General features: G+C 36.1%; 1 protein-coding gene across 3 annotated transcripts in view; it reads left to right on the top strand.

Annotated features, from left to right (window-relative positions):
- Window positions 1-1990: 1990 nt before the first annotated feature.
- The window catches only part of pasi2 (Protein), a 28558-nt gene continuing 11212 nt past the window's right edge, over window positions 1991-19336 (top strand). The window contains exons 1-4 of one of the 3 annotated variants that reach the window (XM_067122321.1): window positions 2054-2087; window positions 11850-11981; window positions 16242-16446; window positions 18230-18359. In XM_067122321.1, coding sequence (XP_066978422.1) covers window positions 11923-11981; window positions 16242-16446; window positions 18230-18359 — 394 coding nt within the window. In that variant the 5' untranslated portion in view covers window positions 2054-2087; window positions 11850-11922. Of the gene's footprint in view, window positions 2088-11849; window positions 11982-16241; window positions 16447-18229; window positions 18360-19336 lie in introns of all 3 variants that reach the window. The other 2 variants (XM_067122322.1, XM_067122324.1) reach the window with 2 other exon arrangements.

A 19336-nucleotide genomic window follows, 5' to 3' on the forward strand; every position in this document is an offset into this window, starting at 1 on the left:
CTCAAATTATCTTGCTGTAAATAGTGTTGTTACCAATTTTATAGTTACTACGATTTGATTTTGTCTCGAATCGTTCTCCATTATATTTCATGTCTTATGTGAATTTAAATTTCAGTTGAAAGGTATAGAAATGTAACCCAGTAAGTAGTTGTGATGAAAACACACGAAAGTTTATTCGGCTTACAAGAGTAAGTTTGATAAACCTACTTTTATTACTACAGCAGCATTGCATATCCACCTTGCGATTGCTTACCCAAGAACAGGGAACCTTATTTATCACAAAAAGAACTGTAAACTGCTCTAAATTTCTATGTAAGGGTATTTCTAGCAAATATATTTTATTTGAACTTAACATCTTTCATAGCCCTGTTGCGTTAGGTAGTCTTTTATCCGGAAGCATAATCTATTTTTAGAGAGTTTTATGCAAAGCACAACGACGAGTTTGGTAATGCTGCTGATCAGTATGAGAGGCGTGCTTTAGAATTCTGTTAGTCTCCTGATCGCCTTCACTTGGTTGAGAAACCTTTTCATATTAGTAAATCCAGTTCTAACTGATGTCCTTGCCATAGTTGAGGCTAATGGTTATGGATTTCTTAACAAGGGTGACTAAGTGTCATCATACTGATTCAGTATATAGCTAATAACAGAATAATATAATATTGTCTAATTAAAATCTTATGACATCTGGGAGGCAACAGAAAGAGGTTGTATTGGTTACATATATCTGATATTCAAGCCTACGATCGTCCGTTAAGGAAATGTAATTATATGCTATTATAACTCATAAGCCATTTCATTCCACAAAGTTATAAAAATTTGGAAAATTGGTGAGCCTTGTTGACTCGATTCCTTTTCGTATGGCTTCCTTATATCCACAGAGGTACTGGTATCAATACTGTGATACAGACTTTTTGTTTGCCATTGCTAAAATATTGTTCGTCGACGTGAATGTCAAAAGTGCGTTTATTCAAATTATTCATATTCATATTTTGTAAATCAGCAGAGAACTCAAACTTTCATTCACATTCCTGTCCTGTCCCTTGGCAATTAATGAGTTTAGCTCGTCTCACAGCTTACCAGCATTTTTCTATGCGGTTCCGAGGCTGTGAAACAGTCATCTTGGCTGTATTCTGGATGTCAATGCGTGCAAGCTGAAGAGGGCCTGAAAGGCCGCTTTAAATTGATTGTGCTCTTAGGCCATCTATTTGTCTTTTTGCGTGACCCTAATTTCATATTTTTTTGCGAAATTTACCCCATTTTTCTTTTCTTAGCCCAAGGCTAATTCTAAGGAAACTTACCCTCCTTTTGAAACAAGACGTTTCTCAATAACGAATTATATGTGATTCTTTTTTTACCGTTTCAAGACTATCTCTGTACCAGAGGGAGTTTTATACTTGAGCCTCCATGAATATATATATATATATATATATATATATATATATATATATATATATATATATATATATATATGTGTGTGTGTGTGTGTGTGTGTGTGTGTGTGTGTGTGTGTGTGTGTGTGTGTGTGTGTGTGTGTGTGTGTCTTTATGTAAACATTTTTATAGATAACACTAGGAATTTCATTCACCAAAGCAGACATTGTCCACTCAAGGTGCAATAGTAGGAAGATTTCTATGTAGTTTCAATATTTACGTTGTTACCTTTCAGTTTTTAGAGTGTTGATGTACAAAATTCCATTTACATCTTATTAACCTGATTTAAAAAAGATTAGCTTGGACCAAACGATATAAGATTCAGCTTGAAGATTGCCTTTAGGAGAGTGGCGAAATAACCGAACCTTGAACAGGTAGGTAAACCACGCCCCACGGTTATTCCAGCAAACATCTAATGTCTTACATTGAGCTGTGAAACATGTATGAGATCTTTGTCTAGATTAGTATAAGAAGAAGTGTTAGACTTTCTGAATTTCATAATGAAAGGATGGTATAATTTTTGCTATAATTCTCTAATAAACATAATCTAAATATTAGAATAAGCTTTATATACTTGTATGCTGATCAGTAAGTCGACAGAGTTTATAGGCACCCTTCGCAGCAGCCTTCATTCATAAACAAATCACCTGTGGACAGGTAAGAAAACAACGTAAATTAAGGCGTTGTTCTGTCAAAATTGAATTCATGTGCACATATCCCCAAGAACATATATTTTAATTACGTAGCAGAGGCTACGGTAGCTTTATGATAGGTTTAGGAGACCTAGCTTTTCTTGTAAAGGCCAACCTAGGGTTGCGTAGATGAGGCGAGTTTAGGGTTAGTCTTAGCCTGGACAAAGCGGAAGCCACGCCTGAGGTAATTTTACTTCTATTTATTCGAGCTAGGACAGTCTAGCCTATATCCCGAACAGAAACGTCAAAATCAGCAGGGTGGGCCAAGGTTATTTGAGACATGGGTGTTAGGTATATAACTGTAGGATTTGGTGGTCTTTCGCAATAGAATTCAAATTCACCTGGCAAGGAATTATCGGTCAGACAAGCCACAGTAGTCAAGACCCCCGTTTCTTACTGGAATGGGTCCTCAGGCAAAATTACCCTGGTAAATTTGGTAATTCTAGAGAAAAACTCTGTGGGGCACCATGTTTAGTACTTGCCCTTGGAAAATGAACATAAAAAACTTAAGCAGAAGAGTTCTTTGCAGCGTCCCTTCGGCCCCTAGCTGCATCCCCATTCATTCCTTTTATGTACCTCCATTCATATTCCCTCTTCCATCTTGCTATCCACCCTCTCCTAACACTTGCTTCGTAGTGCAGCTGCGAGGTTTTCCTCCTGTTACACCTTTCAAGCCGTTCTGTGCTCAATTTCCCGCTCAGCCACTTAATGACCTCATAGGTCCCAGTGCTTTGCCTTTGGCATAAATTCTATATCCCATTCCATTCCATCCTAAATGGTAAATGCAAAGTAGGTGGGTGCATGAAGATATATTTTATTTTTACAAGCTAAACTTTAGCTAAACAGTAGCATATAGAAAATTAGGCTATGTATTTAATGCAGTACAGGTGAGATAATCTGAGAACTCTACTGAGATAATAAGAAATTTACTGTCTTTTGATTATGTTTTGTGTTATTCCCCGAGGGGATGGTACTAAACATGGCAGAAGTTCCGCAGGGCGCAGCGTTTAGTAATAGCCTAGCCCTATGGGGGTGAAAGTACAGTAAACCCGCCGTGAATATTTAGAGCCCTTCTAAAAACACTTAGAACTGCCTATTTTGATAGTTCAAACACAAAAAATAACTCTAAAAATGCTCATACAGGTATTATCCTACTTACAATGGGGTTAGGTTCCAAAAAACCTATCATTTGTTGGAAAAAACGTATCTAGAATATAGCCTAGCCTACACTAGGGTATTCAGAACCATGTATACAAATATGGTAACCTAGCCTACACTACAAAGTATACTCTATACATATACGGTATAGTAATTATTAATATCAGCTAATTCTGGAGGTTCATGCAGAGTGACTTATGATAATTCAATATAAAGACAAAATGAATAACAAACAAGAATCAGCTTAGCCTACACTATGGTATGTCGTATACATACACAGTAGCCTAGCCCACATTATACTGTACTCTACATTCACATAATATCGTATTATACATAACGAATATGCATCTTTTCCATGGATCTTTTAAAATGTCATGCTTTAATTCACTGTATCCAATAATGTATATATTATATTGCATTTTTATTATAAATTGCAGTCATAGCAATCAATGTTTTGGTTTGGAAATTGATTACGCAGTAAGTTTATTTTGCCATGTTTAACTCAGTTCAGAGCACTTTTCGTGCTTCTAGTTAGCGTAAATGAATCTCTAGATACTTTATTTATATGGGGCAAGGTTATTTTTCGTTATACAAACCATTTTTAAGTCGAAGTATAACTTAAATATGTCTCGTTGTGAAATTGATTTAGCTATTTTTTTCGTTAATAGATGACGTTGGCTGTTTGGGGGCATGTTTGTTTTGTGTAAAAAAGAATCAAGATTCCGTTTGCTATTTTCACTTGATTTCATCAGAATACGAGCTTTACATATTTATCGTTTATCAGCGTAAAAATAGCATTAATATGTGTTCTTTCATGCCCAGTAGTTTCATCCATGTTGCCAATGCACGGTAATTTATAGTCATTAGCATTTTGAACATTGTTTTCTCAGCTTCAGCTACAACTTGCAGCTTAAATTTAGCAATATATTTCCCTGCCGATCTTTTATCCATACAGAATAAGGGTATAATGTAAAAATATATCAGTCCTATTCTACTTAACTTCATTTGTACTATAACTACGGTAATTGTTTATTACTGTGTGATGGTTGAAATACAAGCAAAATGGCTGTTGTTATTCAATTCGGTTATAAGCAAACCAACAGTTTCTCATTCGGTTGTTTATGGCTGTACACATTTACACAAAAGTATAACGTTACTAGCAATACATTTGTCATTCTCTTTTACCTTTTAACTAGAAGATGGGATAAAGAGATGGAGGAAAAAAAGGTGGTCTATTGTAATTTGGTCTCTCTCACTGCCTGATGGTACGCTGCTGCCTGCGCGCGTGGGAAATTTAAAAATATTTTCTAAATATTGTCATACCGGTATTAATTGCTTACCCCATCGAATTATTGTAAGGTGAATTATCATAACTCGAACACTACCTGGGTACCTGAGTATTTTAATAGTTTTATCACAGAAAGTGCATTTAGTCATGAAAATACAATACTGTAATTAATGAATATTTTTCAGTGAAAAATACCGCAAATGGGCTAATTTTCCGTGAATAATGCATATATACGTTCCACACTGAAGTCCGTGAATCGTGAGACCAAGAATACGGAGTCTTTACTGTAAAGTGATATGAGATGGTAATTTTCGTATTATCTCAGTAAATTTCTGAAATTATCTTACCTGTACTGCATTATATACACTTTTCAATATTTTTCAGGCAAAACCGTATATTAATAAACAGTATCTCTATGTGGATCTCTTCTATAGACTTAAAATAAATTTTTTACTTTATTAATGACCACTCCCATAAGCACCATGTCTATTACCAACCATGTGGAAATAAATGTTAAAGCATAAACAAAAGATGGTAATTATGTTGGTAACAGTAAATTTATAGGCTAATAGATTTTAGTATGATTTTCATATTAGCTTGAGCACAATATAAAAATGCCAATATCGATGTGTGGTATTAAAGTACAGTAGAATAATACCAAACCCCTGTTAATGATTTGGGTCCCCATAATTGTTAGATGGCTTATACCCTAGCTTAGAGGTAATATATGAGGTAATATATATAATTGGGGTAGTGTGCAGACGGGGGGGTCATGACACCCCCTAGCCAGGTAAGGGCACGACATCCGAGGTAAAGTTTGGTAAAGGTAGGTCTGGTTAGGTTGTATTCACTCTGAAATGCCTTCTATAAGTGAGGGGTAGCCCATGCCAGACCACCATGTGACCCCTCCCCACATGCTTTTGTAAGCTAGGTAAAAATATGTAAAAACAACTTCAATTTTACATTCACTAATGCTGTAGTATCCCTAATATTAGGCTAAATTCACCTTGTAGTTATTAGGGAGTAGACAACACTTACTCATTAGTCTAATATACTGGACCCCTACTAAATGTGCTTTATTACACTACCCAAAGCTGTAGTCTTGACTTCATTGCAGTTAATTAATCAATCAATCAATCACCCTTTATCGAGTTAAGGTATGACATTAGTATCTTGCCAAGACTGGAACAAATAGCATAATTCCAGTGGTTGGATACTGATGATCTTTATTACAGATTGTGAACACTGAAGGACAGATTAACATTACATATTTACACATATTTCAACCAAATGCATCATTTTAGGGCATTTATTTTCGTATGATAGATATGAGTAAAAATACAGGAGTCATAAAAATTGTGTATTTTTTGTTCTATTAATTTATTAAATATTAAAATACTCTCCTAATATACCCCTCTGGATTAAAATGAGGAAACTCTTGCTACGCAATTGATATTGAGCTGTAAAGGAAAAATAGATAAGAAGTGAAAGATTCATAACATATGTTGCTGAATTGTTCACGATCTATTTTAGGAAATATGGAAATAATTCAGCACATAATGAAAATATAAGCAAAAATTGCAGCAATATGCATTGACATTTGGAGAGAAAAAAAAAGCGCCTATAATTGTTGAACATAGTTGTTGCTTCTGAGTGTTGCAAATTAACCTCATAACCTGCAAGCTAGAGCTCTAAAACCAACTAGATTATGGCCAGTAAGAGAGAATGAGTATGCGCATGCGCACAGGTACAGAATTATTGTATGTATTCAGTAGTGATAATAAAAATTTCTCAAGCTGCAGATCAGACCTCAAGAATTGGTTAGGTTGCATTCATAAATCAAGACTTCATCATCATATAAGCATACAAATACATATAATATATATACATAGTTATATGTGCTAGATGTATCATAAGGCAGGTTAAAAGTTTAATACCTAGCTAAAAATAGCTTTTTATTTGGCTCAAAAGTTTTTCAAAAATGGGAGACTGGTAATGCTGAAAAGAAGATGGTAACCCCAAGTATTGTTGTCAAGCAATCAGTTAAATCAGTGCTGCCTTGCATGGAAGTTGTAAATGCACTTGTTCTTGCCCTTAGAACCAAATGGGATGCCTGAAGCGCTGTTTCAGTTAAAAGTGAAATTTATTGGAAAATGACCTTACTTGTGGTGTTCTGAGAATGATGAAAGATTGCAAATGAGTATACTAGTAATAATGCAGTAAATTTTGTAAATCCTCTGGAAGCACCAAAGTCCTTAAAAGTTTAGGCAATGTTCTAGTGTACATCGTGCACTTTTGTTTTTCCTGTTGTATTCCCCATCCACACTATGAAACTATGAATTTGTTTTATGTGATGCCTTCATAATGCATCTCAAAACTGATTTTTCATATTTTTAAATTTAATATTTTCAGACTATTCCCACTTGTTATGGAGGAGTTAATATGAAAGTGAAAGGTTTAGGTTTTATGCTATTTTCAGTTTAACCTCCAGTAGCTGCAAAAATTTTATTGGATATTTTCTTCTCCAAAATAAGGAGCAAATACTTGAAGGACACTGTGGATGTCATGTTCCTACATTTCTTTGGCAATTACAGTATTCTGTGAAAAATAAGCGTTGACTACTTGAGAACACTACTGGAGGACACCCCTAGATTTTTTACAACTATGATATATATAGATGTCCAGATAGTAGTAATGAGTAACCATAGAAAAGAAAAGGTTTTTAGTTTTAGCATTGGTAATATCTTTCAAATGCCCTTTACAATAGACACATAACCTCCACAAGTCAAGAGAAACCTATCTTTATTGTTTCAAAATAAATGAAAATATATTGGGAAAGACACAACACCTTAGATTAGGACATAATTACTATAATTATCAGAGCCACTTTTTTTTTTTTTTTTACTTATTAATTTCATAAATACCAAATATTTTTTTCTTGGCTGCTACTCTAGTGTTTTCAGCATTTTGCACTATTGCTGTGGATGCAATTAAAATTTTTTTTTTACTCCTAACCACCTTAGTTTCCCGCTAGAATTCTCCTTGCAGAGTGTTTGTTTCCCTCACTTGCCCCCATGTATTAGTAGGGGAAAGATGAAAACAGGTTGCTTGCTCCAAGAATAGCAGTAGAAGTGCATCAAGCACCAGAGAAGCAGTCGAGAAAAACATATATCTTGTATTTGGCAAGAAATTAATGTCATACCTTTGTCTCTAGTCTTAGGTGTAGTTTAGTGTTGTTGGTAGTCTATGAAAAATTAGTTTCTCACAAAAGCATGAAGTAGCCTATATTTCTCAGATGTTTTTAGGTACAGAAGAGGATTTTTTGTTTTAGTTTGTTGTGCAGTATTGTGGTAAAGGTATTAAATATTTCAGTTGTAGTAGTAGTGGCTAATATTGTAGTATTTGTCATTTTTATGACTGTAGGCCTAAGTAACTGTTTGACTAGCTGAGGGGTAGTTAGTGTTATTTTAGTTTGTTTTGTTAAGTATTATTAAATTATGAGCTCTTTTTACTAGTTTCAAAGCTCTGTTGCATGTTGATTAGTTTTCATTATTGAACCTGATTTTAAAGTTATAATTTTGTTATACAGATACAAAACCAAGTTTCAAAATCAAGTTTTTACATTTACTTAATGACTTGTGTTGAAGGTCAAATCATTGGATTTTAGATTCTGAATTGTTTGATGCTCCTGTTATTAGTGGTGGTTTAGAAAGCAACATTTTCATACTGTGTTTGTTTTAATTTTTGTTCCTTTAAACATCTTTCTATATAAGGTATTCTTCCTTGGAGGATTTTCCTTAATTCATGTTTTTAGTGGAAATATACAGTAAAAGTAATGTAATATTCTTCCTTTCTACTACTTGATAATTGATTTCACTACATATTAAAACTTGTTGAATGCCATAAATTGGTAGAATACAGTATTTACTGGCAAAGATTGTCCTCATTACCCTCATTTTAATGTTTGTTTATGAGCCAAAGAAGAGAAAGCTTGAAAAGTATGCACTGTAAAAGTTTGTTGCATGTCAGTGATGGTTGCTGAGAGGGATTTAGCTAGGAAGTCATTCTTTTGTAGGTCTTATGTACTGAGCATGTAGATGTCTTAATGGCTGGAATTTGGGCCTGCATTTTCATATTGTCTTCTGCATTTAAGCTTTCATCATTATTGTCATTGATCACTGAATGATTGCTGATATGATTATTTTGTTGTTAGTCTGCAGTTTTACATTTTCACTTTGGTAATTCTGCAAGCTTTTTGACAACATGTTTTCAGTATCATTGTTTGACAAGTGCAAACAGTTTATGCTATGTGCCTTATTGTTTTGTATTTAAGGTGCTTCAAACCTTTGTGTTTTCCAAAAACGAGCCTGTAGCTCAACTTGTAAAAGTTGAATGTCTTTTTCATAATAAATTTTCTCATAAATTTTATGCTTTTTATAGCAGTCAGGATTGTTTCTTGTTCATCCTGAACATTACTGTCAAAGGGAAAAGGTTAAGTGTGCATAATCAAGGAAGGACCATTATTCATAACTGTTTAATGGTGTCACTTGCATTAGTACTGACTCCTGAACTTGAGCCTCATCATGAATTTTACATCTGCGCAGTTCTCTCTCAGAATTTTTTTTTGCCACGAAATACAAATGAATAGTGAAATACAAATGAATAAATATGGAGCATTACTTTGTTTTTTGGTCTGGAACATTAGTTTATTTTTGGTTTCAAGAGGAAAGTCAGGTTTCTGTATCAACAGTGGTTGTATGTTGGCAGCATAGGGTAAAACTTTTAGAGCTGCTACCTTACTGGATGCTTTATTTAAACTTATTACAGCAAGTTCTGCTGGGCTGCACATAGTAAATATGCTTCAGGTGCACATTTCAAATATTGTGAAATGCCTTACAACCAGCCAAGAAATTGAGAGCTGTGGTGTTATTCATCATGTTTAAAAGTAACTGGCGGTTTATATGTATGTTCTATAAATCATTCATGCAGTGTTTTTCTTCAAAGTACAGATTTTCATATCTCAGCTTGGATTTCCTCTTCTGAACTTTTTGAGGACTAATTCAAAGATATCATAAGTGTTTAGACAGAGTTCACAGCGTTATACCATAGGCTTACAGGGGACTCATTGCAGTGATCATCACTTATAATACTAACCCTGGTTTACTCTTCTTAGGTAACTCAGTCCTGATAGCATTGAAATGCTTGAGGTCAGTCAAGTCATTTTTTGATAGAAATGACTGCTTATGGATATAATGTCTCATAGGCCAGATATCTTAGAAGACTGTGATTCTGGTGGTTTTTACTTCATTGTACATTGGGCTACATGATACAGATTACACACCCCATTGACTGGTCAAAAGCCAAATTCAGTTGACTTATAAAAGACAGTAAAGTAGTAAGGATGATCGGGTAGATGTTTATTCAACAGATGTCCAAGATCTCAGCAACTTTTGCTGTTTTCCATGACAGAATGGTGCAGTGCTAGTAAGTCCCTTTGAGAGGAATCTGCTAGTTCTTGAAAACTTGGAAAAAAATAGTGTAAGCTTGTAACAGACAATACCACCTAATTTACCTTCACAAAAATTAAAGACCGTAGTCTGATCCCTTTATGAACTGACATACCACCTCTTTTGAGAAAAAACCAAGTAATCACTAAAGTTCCCATGTTCATACCAAGTGGTATGCATAATGATTTGCCAACGCTCAAGCAAATACCCCCTAGAGTGGCCATTACATTCTGTGGTATGACTAGCAGTGGTAGGGGTTAAGCAGATAGTTAATCTTATCATAACGGAACATAAATTTAATCCTGTACTGTTTGTCGCCCCCCTCTTCCTAGGCCTGAGGATTTATGCCTTTTCCTTCCAGTGAAGTATCCTTTTGAGCATCTCTCTGCTACTTTATCTATTGAGATTGATGATTGTAAGGTTATTGTTCATTGGTCTTAGATTAACCACTGTACCCTCTCGATGGTCTTAGCAGGATGTATATAAAATACAAGTAATTTTTAACATAAAATTGCTTTCTTGTCAGTTCTTCTGAATAGGTTAGAGTTGCTAAATTCCTTTTAATTCTTGTAAAGACTACCTTCAAAAATGCAAACCATTAAGCAAGCATCTTAGAATCTAAAATCAAGTTTTAGACCTTTTTCACTATAGTTTAGTAGTTTGTAAAGCTTAGGTTTTGTACAATCAAAAGAATTTTTATTATGTTCATATCGGCTAATTTTTCATGTTTTAGTATAGTTTTCATAGATTAGGCTGTATTGATTTATACATTCACCAAAAAAAAAATTAGAATCCAAAAAACCGTAGAAGTAAAATAAGGATTTTAAAGAATTTTTGCTTTTATTGATAGGAACATTTTTTTTTTTCATCTGGCAGTGTTCAGAAAACATATGGGGAGGATGGTTGGCAGTTTTGCTTGTTCCTGCCTCCTAATGTAAAATTGTAGATGCCACTCTTTGCACTTCAGAGAATCAGAAATCACCATCCATTGTGAAGAGAACAGTTTGGGATAATGCATCAAGATCGCAGGTAGACGACACAAATTGCAAAGGAATTGTGGGCCTCCAAAAACATGGTCTTTGTCTGATGACATCCTGCTGGGAGGCTGGGCCTCGGAACAGCATTGAAATGCAAGAAAAGCCCAGGATGATCATGGAAGACAACAGAAAAGACTGATAACCTACTGGGAAGGATTGTTAAGCCCAGCTATTAGTCTAGAACAAACATTTAAAAGCAGAGAACCATACTTTGTCCTGATTATTTTTTCATTTTAACCCTGTATTAAGGTCCCCCTTCCCAACATGATGGTACCAGAGAGGAGTGTTTTTGCAGATCCCCAGCCCCTTGGTTATTTGCATCATAGATTGCCATCGTCGTGCATTATCACAGTCTATTGTCTCTTTATGTTGAATAGTGATTTTTAGGTATCATAGTTGTTGATGCACAGGAGCGCAAAACTTGGCCTCTGGAATTTTACCCAAAAGGGCATGTGTAAGCAAAATTAGAAACATCTATCATTCAATGCTTACTGAACACTCTCTTGGCTTAGAGAGCATTCAGTCTCTCACAAATACCCAGAGTTGCTAGAAGAGAAAAAATTATATCATTCCCATCAGAAACAGCAAATATTCTGAGAAGACTTAATTTACTCTTAATTTTCATGCATTCTACGATTTTTGCAGTGATTGTAGCATGATCTAGATATTTTACTTCTGTGTTCTTTACCATAGCATGGCTTCAGATATTACATAGCATGGCTCATTTTATTTTAAAGACAAGCACACTGCTTTTGAACAGCACTGATCGTCTCCCCAGGCAGCAGAACCAGTCTCCACATCTTCACTTGCATGTCGGAACGCCACTGTGAAATGCAGTACTTGGGTGAACCTGCAGCCCATTGCAAACTGTAATTACTCAGATTTACTTTGTTTCTGATTCATTGTTCCATCTTTTCTTGTGTGCATGTTATTACAGTATATTGTAGATGCTGTTCTAAGTTAGCTTTTACTTATTGTTGATGTTTCACACAAGATTCCCCTGTGAAAGACATAGGGGTAAGCCATACCAATGTTTAGTTGTGAGATGAAATATGAACAATTCAGTGGTAGGTTCTTCATTGCATTGTAGTTGTCTATTGCTTGTGCATGTTACAGCATGATGAAATCCTTTTCATTTGAAACAAAGGAAGTCATATTTATTTCACTTTATATTGAGAATTGCAGGAAAGCACTACTGGATATGTACCACAGAAAAGGGTTAATGATTTGCTGGAAAATTTTTCTTTCTTTCTCGGGTAAATAGGAATGCTTTAAGATTATAAAAGTTGACTAAATTATTATTAAATGTGAAAGTTGACTAAATTTGTTATTAAATATTGTAGTATTTGTTTTGATGGAGACATATGTAAACCTATGCTTTACTTATTCCATATACATCGTATAGTATGAAGCAGGTAAAATGAGAATGAAACTACACATATACAGTACCTCCATTGGCTTGTTATTCATTTTAGTTTTCTGTAAAAGAAAACTATTGAAATGGCTTTGTCTGTCTGTCTGCACTTCTGTCCTCCCTCAGATCTTAAAAACTTATGAGGCTAGGGGGCTGCAAAGTTATGTGTTGATCATCCACCCTCCAATCATCAAACATACCAAATTGCAGCCCTGTAGCCTCAGTAGTTTTTGTTTTATTTAAGGTTAAAGTTGGCCATAATCATGCTTCTGGCAACAATATAGGACAGGCCACCACCAGGCCATAGTTAAAGTTTCATGGGCTGCAGCTATTACAGCATTATACCAAGACCATCAAAAGTTAAATCCATTTTCGGTGGCCTTGATGATATGCTCTAGCGGCTGTACAGAAAACTCAATTGCCCCAAAGAAACTTTATCACATTTTTCATAATGCATACATTATTACTCACAGTTCCAGAAGTCCAAGACACTGAAGTCTTTCTTCATGTTTGGAACATTTATGTATGTATGGTTGGTAACTGCTTTGTCTAACGAGAGATTGATTGACAATTTTTATTTTCAGTTAGTACATAGATTACCCTTGCAGACCCCTCCCCTTGTACATTAGACATTTTTTTGCTGTGAGGCTGTTGAGCAGTCTTAAGCAGAGATGTTTTTCTTCAGGTGTAACAAGAACTACCTTTTTCATGGAACAGTTAACACAACTACCTCTTTTTATAAATAATGGCCTACCCTTATTTCACCAGGTAGATAGAACTTCATGTACTTCCCATTTTATTATTTGCTGACTTCTTTTGATTTTTGTTATGGTGAAGAGGTACAGTATTGTTTCATAGTTTTATTTTTTTTTTGTAACAGTATCTCTGACTCTTCATATCTCAAGATAGGCTTCCTTGCCCTAGCAGACTTTGTTATTCCTGAAAGGAAAAAATTGGTTGCTGCCTCCGTAGGCATTCACATCTTGCCTCATCTAGTGTCCATGTTAGATAAAGGCTCTAAGATCATTGTCTCTTTTTGGCAGAGATTGGTCATCCGTAGAATATATTCCAGTATTTGATTCTTCAGGTGAATTTCTTTCAGTTGCTCAAGATCCTTCGTTGTCGCCGCTTCAACTCCAGCTTAACAAAGTTCTGAGCTTTCTTCAAAAGCCAGCTCAGGTAGTGCAAGAAACCATGGACCCCCCAGGATCACTTGTTTCCTCCGTCGAGGAACCAGTAGAAGAGGAGCAACGTACCTCAAACTACTCAGTGCTGCTCAGATTTTTCCTGATCTGCTACCCTTCGTTCTTCCCTCCAGCTGTCCCTTCGTCTCTGGGGTCGGGTTTCTTGATGCAACAACCTCCAGGTACTGGCCAGACTTCCACGTATGGTTTTATCTTTGTTTTCGAAGAAAGTATTCGCCCACATGGATGCATGGTCATCAGAAAAGAGAGATGTCGGAAAAGCGGTTTTCTGTTCACTGCCCTCTCGCTTGATAAGGTAGAAGTATCTGTCTTATACAACTGGAGAAGCTCTGTCCTTGAGAGTTTCTGCCTCCTCTCAAGGGGACTTCTCCAGTAGCATAGATGCTTCTCTTCGTTCTGCTTCTCTTCGTTCTGCTTTCTCTTCAGCCAGAATTCTCTTCACCGCCTCGGAGTTGGACCATCTACTTAAAGACATCTTTAAAGTCTTCGAGGTCTTCAGTTTTCTGGATTGGACGGTGGTGGCTCTAGCTAAGAAAATAGAAGACTGTACGTCTCTTCAAGAGAACTTCACATTGGACTGGCTGGGCGTTCTGGCATGTGTTGATAGAGCCATAAGAGATAGGACACTAGAGCTGGCAACCATCTTCACAACAAGAGTCCTTAAAAAACGAGATTTGTGGTGCTCATTTGCAGCAAAGGGAGTCACCCCATCTCAGCGTTCTCCTCTTCAGTTGAAGGTAAGTTTTTTATGGAAACTTTTACAGAGGACCACTTAAGGTCATTTTATCCTGCTTACTTTCTTTTTAGTCATCTGACTGCTGAAAAAGGGAGTGGCCATGAGGAGTCCCCCCTTTGGTTATCCTCCAGGATTCCCGTGAGCATTCCCTTCTCTTTTAGAAGGGAGGCCAGTCTTTGATCCCTTCTCAGTATCAAAGTTTTGGTAGACCAACCTTCAGCAAGACTTCTTTGGAGGTTCACCTGGTTCCCTGCATGTTAGAGGACAAGGATATCTTGATGGAAAGGCTGAAAAATTGTACATCCTTCATTTACCCCTTCATATCTTCTTCCCTCACTTGGCATCAGCTCAGAACTCTCCTAGACATTCCCTGGCTCTAACCAGTGCTTGGGACATATTCATAGAATAAGGGATTCTCTCTGCTCCCTGTCCATTTTGTGGGATGGTGATAATGGCCATAAGTACCTGTTCTCCTCCATCCTGGTTTAAATGGGCCTGCAGTACCTGATCATTTCTGTTAGCCAATGGAATTTTCTGTAATCACTCATAGGGCAAACAAGGAATTCTTCCTCAGGGTTTCTGGCCTCAGCCAAGAGCCTTTCCTTTGAGTCCCTGCATCAGCTTTACTCTTCAGTTGATTCATCTGTTGTCCTGAGTGACTATACTCGAGAAGGTTTTGTATGGTGAACCAGACTCTGGCACAGGTTGTCAGGCTATATGAGAGTTTACAAAGTGAGTCATACCCTGCTCATCATTGTCAGAGAAGCTGGCATCAGTGGTGGTGGTGGGTTTGTCTCTCTAGTCTCTAGCCTTTTGTTCAGACTGGGACATGAGATAGGTTCATAACCTCATGTTCTGATTCCTTTGGAATAGTACCAGTCATGTTTCATGAGACAAAACCTCCCACTTAAAGAGTGAGTCTCCATGTAAAAGACAAAATTTTACATCTTCATTGGAACAAACTGCAAATTCAGGACGTTTTGCATTTTTTATTTATATACAGACCTGAAGTTTTTTATCAGTGGACAGTGCCCCAACACTCTTTTAACTGCCACCATTAACCACCTTATTACCAAGCTGCAAGTATGTATTTCAGTGAAAAATGCAAGTCGTTCTGGATTAGCAACTTATCCTTTTTCGGTGAACTTGTTTGTATCTTTATTTTTTTATGTAACTTACAATTTTGTCCCATTTTCTAATTTCTAACATTTGTCTGACTACTGTAATGTTTTTTCATTATTTTCCTCTTTCAGCAGTGATGTGTGTGTATAATCTCCAAAAGCCATGATCTTTTTTCTGCAGTTCATCTCTCTGCCTATGCTATTCAAATGTACTTTAAGAATTTGTAATGACAATATCTTGTAAAATTCAGTCTAAGGAGGTTCATCGCAACTAGACCAGTTTCTGCTTATTGTAATCCTTACCCTCCTTCCAAGTTCCACTAATTTGTCAGAGAATGAAAAGCAGTCTCCCATCAGACAGATTCAGTATTTCTTGATTTCGGCTTTTCTTAATCATATCATGCAACTTATTACAGCTAATTTTGTTTCTAAGATTTGTTCTTCATTAGGGAAATTGAAACTTTGTGCAGGTTTTATCCTTCCCCATTTAGAATTTTTCCTTATGGTGTCATATAACGCTTATGAAAAGTATAGAATGTACACAAGCACATATATTAATTTGTTTTAGTTCCTTGTATCACAGTATTAATGTATAGTTTTAGAAAAATTACCATTTTTTATTTTAGATGTTTCTTGAGTGTTTTTCATTGCAGGATGCCTCGCTCACTAACAGGCAGTGTATCTGCCTTGTCCACGTCATCTCGAATCTCAAGGGTCTCCCATGCAACAACAATAAGATCTGTTGCAACTCTCACAAACACATTGCATACCAAAACAGGCATATCTATTCCAATTCTTTCAAATGCTGTTATTACAAACGTCCAGCGAGGGTCAGTCATTGCTGCTACTTATTCCATTGTAAGTACATACAGATTAGTTTTTATGATATTTTGGTGATCACAGAAGCGGAAAACCCTTTAGATTCTTCAAGTGATTTGAGGTAAAAGCTTACTGTCTAGTTCTTTTGTCCTCATGAGAGAAGTATAGGCTGTAAAACATTAGTTGATACGATTTCTCAAGGGGGAACAATAGTCACGTGTTTTGCTGGGAAGGGTTTATCTGTGATACTAGTATGGCTCAATAATAAATTAATTAATGCTTTATATATGCTGTATGTTCCAGTGAAAATGTTAAACATTAATGTGAGTGTGTTTGACTTGTGGAAGGTGCTCAAGTTTGAAATTCTTTAAAGATCAAACAGTGGCTCTGGATAGGGATTTATTTGCTTTCTGCTAAGAGAATGTGACGCCAAAAAATCTGCAGCTATCTCCTTTGTTAACATTGAACAACTACGAAAGAGAAGGCCATTTTATGAGATGAATGGTCTTGGGTAGAATTAGCTCATTTGCTGCTGAAGACAAACATTTTTGAAGATGCTGATAGTTGACAGAGGATTATAGAATGAGTAGATCTACCCAGAGCTCGCAGTTGATATTGCAATGTATAACCAGCAAATCAAGAGGCAGGATGAATGATGTTAGTAACTGCGTACGAGGAGTTACTGTATTGCTCATGAACATTGCCTTTAGCAAAATTATCAGTTGATAAGGTCAGATGCACTATACCATTAACAGCTCAGTTTTATTTAGATTATCACAAGGGTTACTGGTATTTATTTTACATCTATCTCAAGTCTTATAAAAAAGTTGGTGAATATTTTTGTTTATTTGTTTTACTGTATCTTTAGTATGCTCTTAACTTTCTTTTTATGGCATGACAGTGTCCGAACAGTTGAGAAACCTTTCGTTCAGCTACTTTGTATATGGTGATATAAGGGAAATTATTAGAACACTGAGTTTCTACTTGGACAGTCAAAAATCAAGATTGCTTTTTCTGGTAAGAATAACATTCAAGGTTCCCTTACTGAGTGGAAAACAGCAAGTGGAGGTAATGTACTTCAGTAGGTTGATTTTATCATGTTAGTAGGAGGAGAATTTTACATGTGTCTGTGGATGAGACAAAGTCCCATTTTCTGTAACAGGCTGATCTAGCAAAGTCATCTTTAAAATAGATAGTTTCTTATGTAAGATATTCTGATTTTGTTCTCTTTAGTCAAGAGATGCTGATTGATGTGAGGATATTGCTGTTGATCATAATGAAATCCTGAGCAACACTGTTTTTTGTCCATGGAAAGGTATAGACATTTGAAAGTGGCCCAAGCCCTTGTATTTGAATCAAGCTTGAGCAGCTTAGTATTCTTTCACTGTCTACTCATTCTTTGTTTTGGTAATGATTGGAAAGTTAACCAGCCTGAAGGACAAAAAGAGCTGTTCGTAAAGACATTTGTGACTAAAAAGTCAGGTTGATGATTTTTTCTCTGTAGAAAAATGTTACTAGGTTTTACATTTTAATACAGTTTCCATTGTACATAATGAGATTTATCCATAACGTTTTTAAGATACAGCTTTATGCGATATGCAATTTACATTCTCTACCCTCATGTCAGTATTGTGGTGGACAGATCTAGATAGTTATGATGGTTTTTTAAAATTTGATTAAATTTCTATCTTAATTTTAAAAATTAATTGACTAGTCATGAAATTTTATTTAAATGATGCTGTAAATATGTAATATTCTCGGTACAGTAGTTCATGATATTAGCTCATATTTTTTACACTAACAATTTCCATTTGTTTTTCAGTTTGAAGGTGTCTTCGCTATAGTCACTGGCATATTTGACATATATGCGCTTTCCCTTGCTGCTCCTGGATCCAGTCATTATGGTTTTTACCTGTTCTCATATGATTTTGTGTACACTGGAAATGAACATGGTATGTATGTAGTAACTAAAAATTTCTTTTGTGGCTGTGGAATAGTTTCAGTATTTATGTATAGTAGCATAATAAGTATAGAACTTAATTTTTAATTGGAAGATTGTTAGGGGTTTTCTCCAGAAATTCTGATGTGACTGTTGATAGATGCAGTTATGGATGATGGAAGTCATCACGAATGACTGGGAACTGCCTTATTTGTAAACAAGGCCCCTGCTTGTGTTGCATCTGGTAATATTTGATGCATTCTTGAGGACCCAATAAGATTCCAGGCTTTGAACAGTGTGGTGAGGTCAGTTCCGGAGAAGCAGACAATGGAAGAGTTGCTGGGCATTTCATGCAGATTTTGCCCTTCTATTTTTTTGGTTTTTATGACAGTAACTGGATGGGGACCCATCATCAATCTAAGCCCCTTCAAGAAGTTTTCACAGCCAACTCCTTTCAGTATGGCAGCCAAGGCCTTGATGCATTCCCCATCACAAAAGGAGATTTCCTGTTTTCATGGGACCTCAAGTATACATACTTACACATCCTGTTTCATCCAAGAAATATCTTGGCTTTATATGGGTTGGGAAGGTACTTCAATTCAGGGCCTTCCATAGCTTCCCATACTGTCACCAGGATTCTTAACACCAGTGGCAGCTTGGGCTCTTAGGAGTGGCATCAGACTGATGAGTTACTGGAGTGATTGGCTGGTGATGGAAAGGAGCTGCATCAACACTTGTACTGCCTCATTCAACCCTTTCAGTTATTAGTATATCAACTGGAGAATGTTGGATCTTACACAGTCAACCAAGGTGACCTATCTTGAAAATGCTGACGTGGCTAGGACCAGGAATTAGAGATATTCATCCATGGTGCAGATGTTCCATCTCAGTTTAATGCATGCATCACCTTTTAACCTGAAGTACCAAAAATACTCAAAAAAACCAGGGAAAGGGAAGATCATTAGCTAGCTTAGCAGAATCAGTGTGACC

Source organism: Macrobrachium rosenbergii, chromosome 20 (genome assembly GCF_040412425.1).
Source record: "Macrobrachium rosenbergii isolate ZJJX-2024 chromosome 20, ASM4041242v1, whole genome shotgun sequence".
Classification (NCBI taxonomy): domain Eukaryota; kingdom Metazoa; phylum Arthropoda; class Malacostraca; order Decapoda; family Palaemonidae; genus Macrobrachium; species Macrobrachium rosenbergii.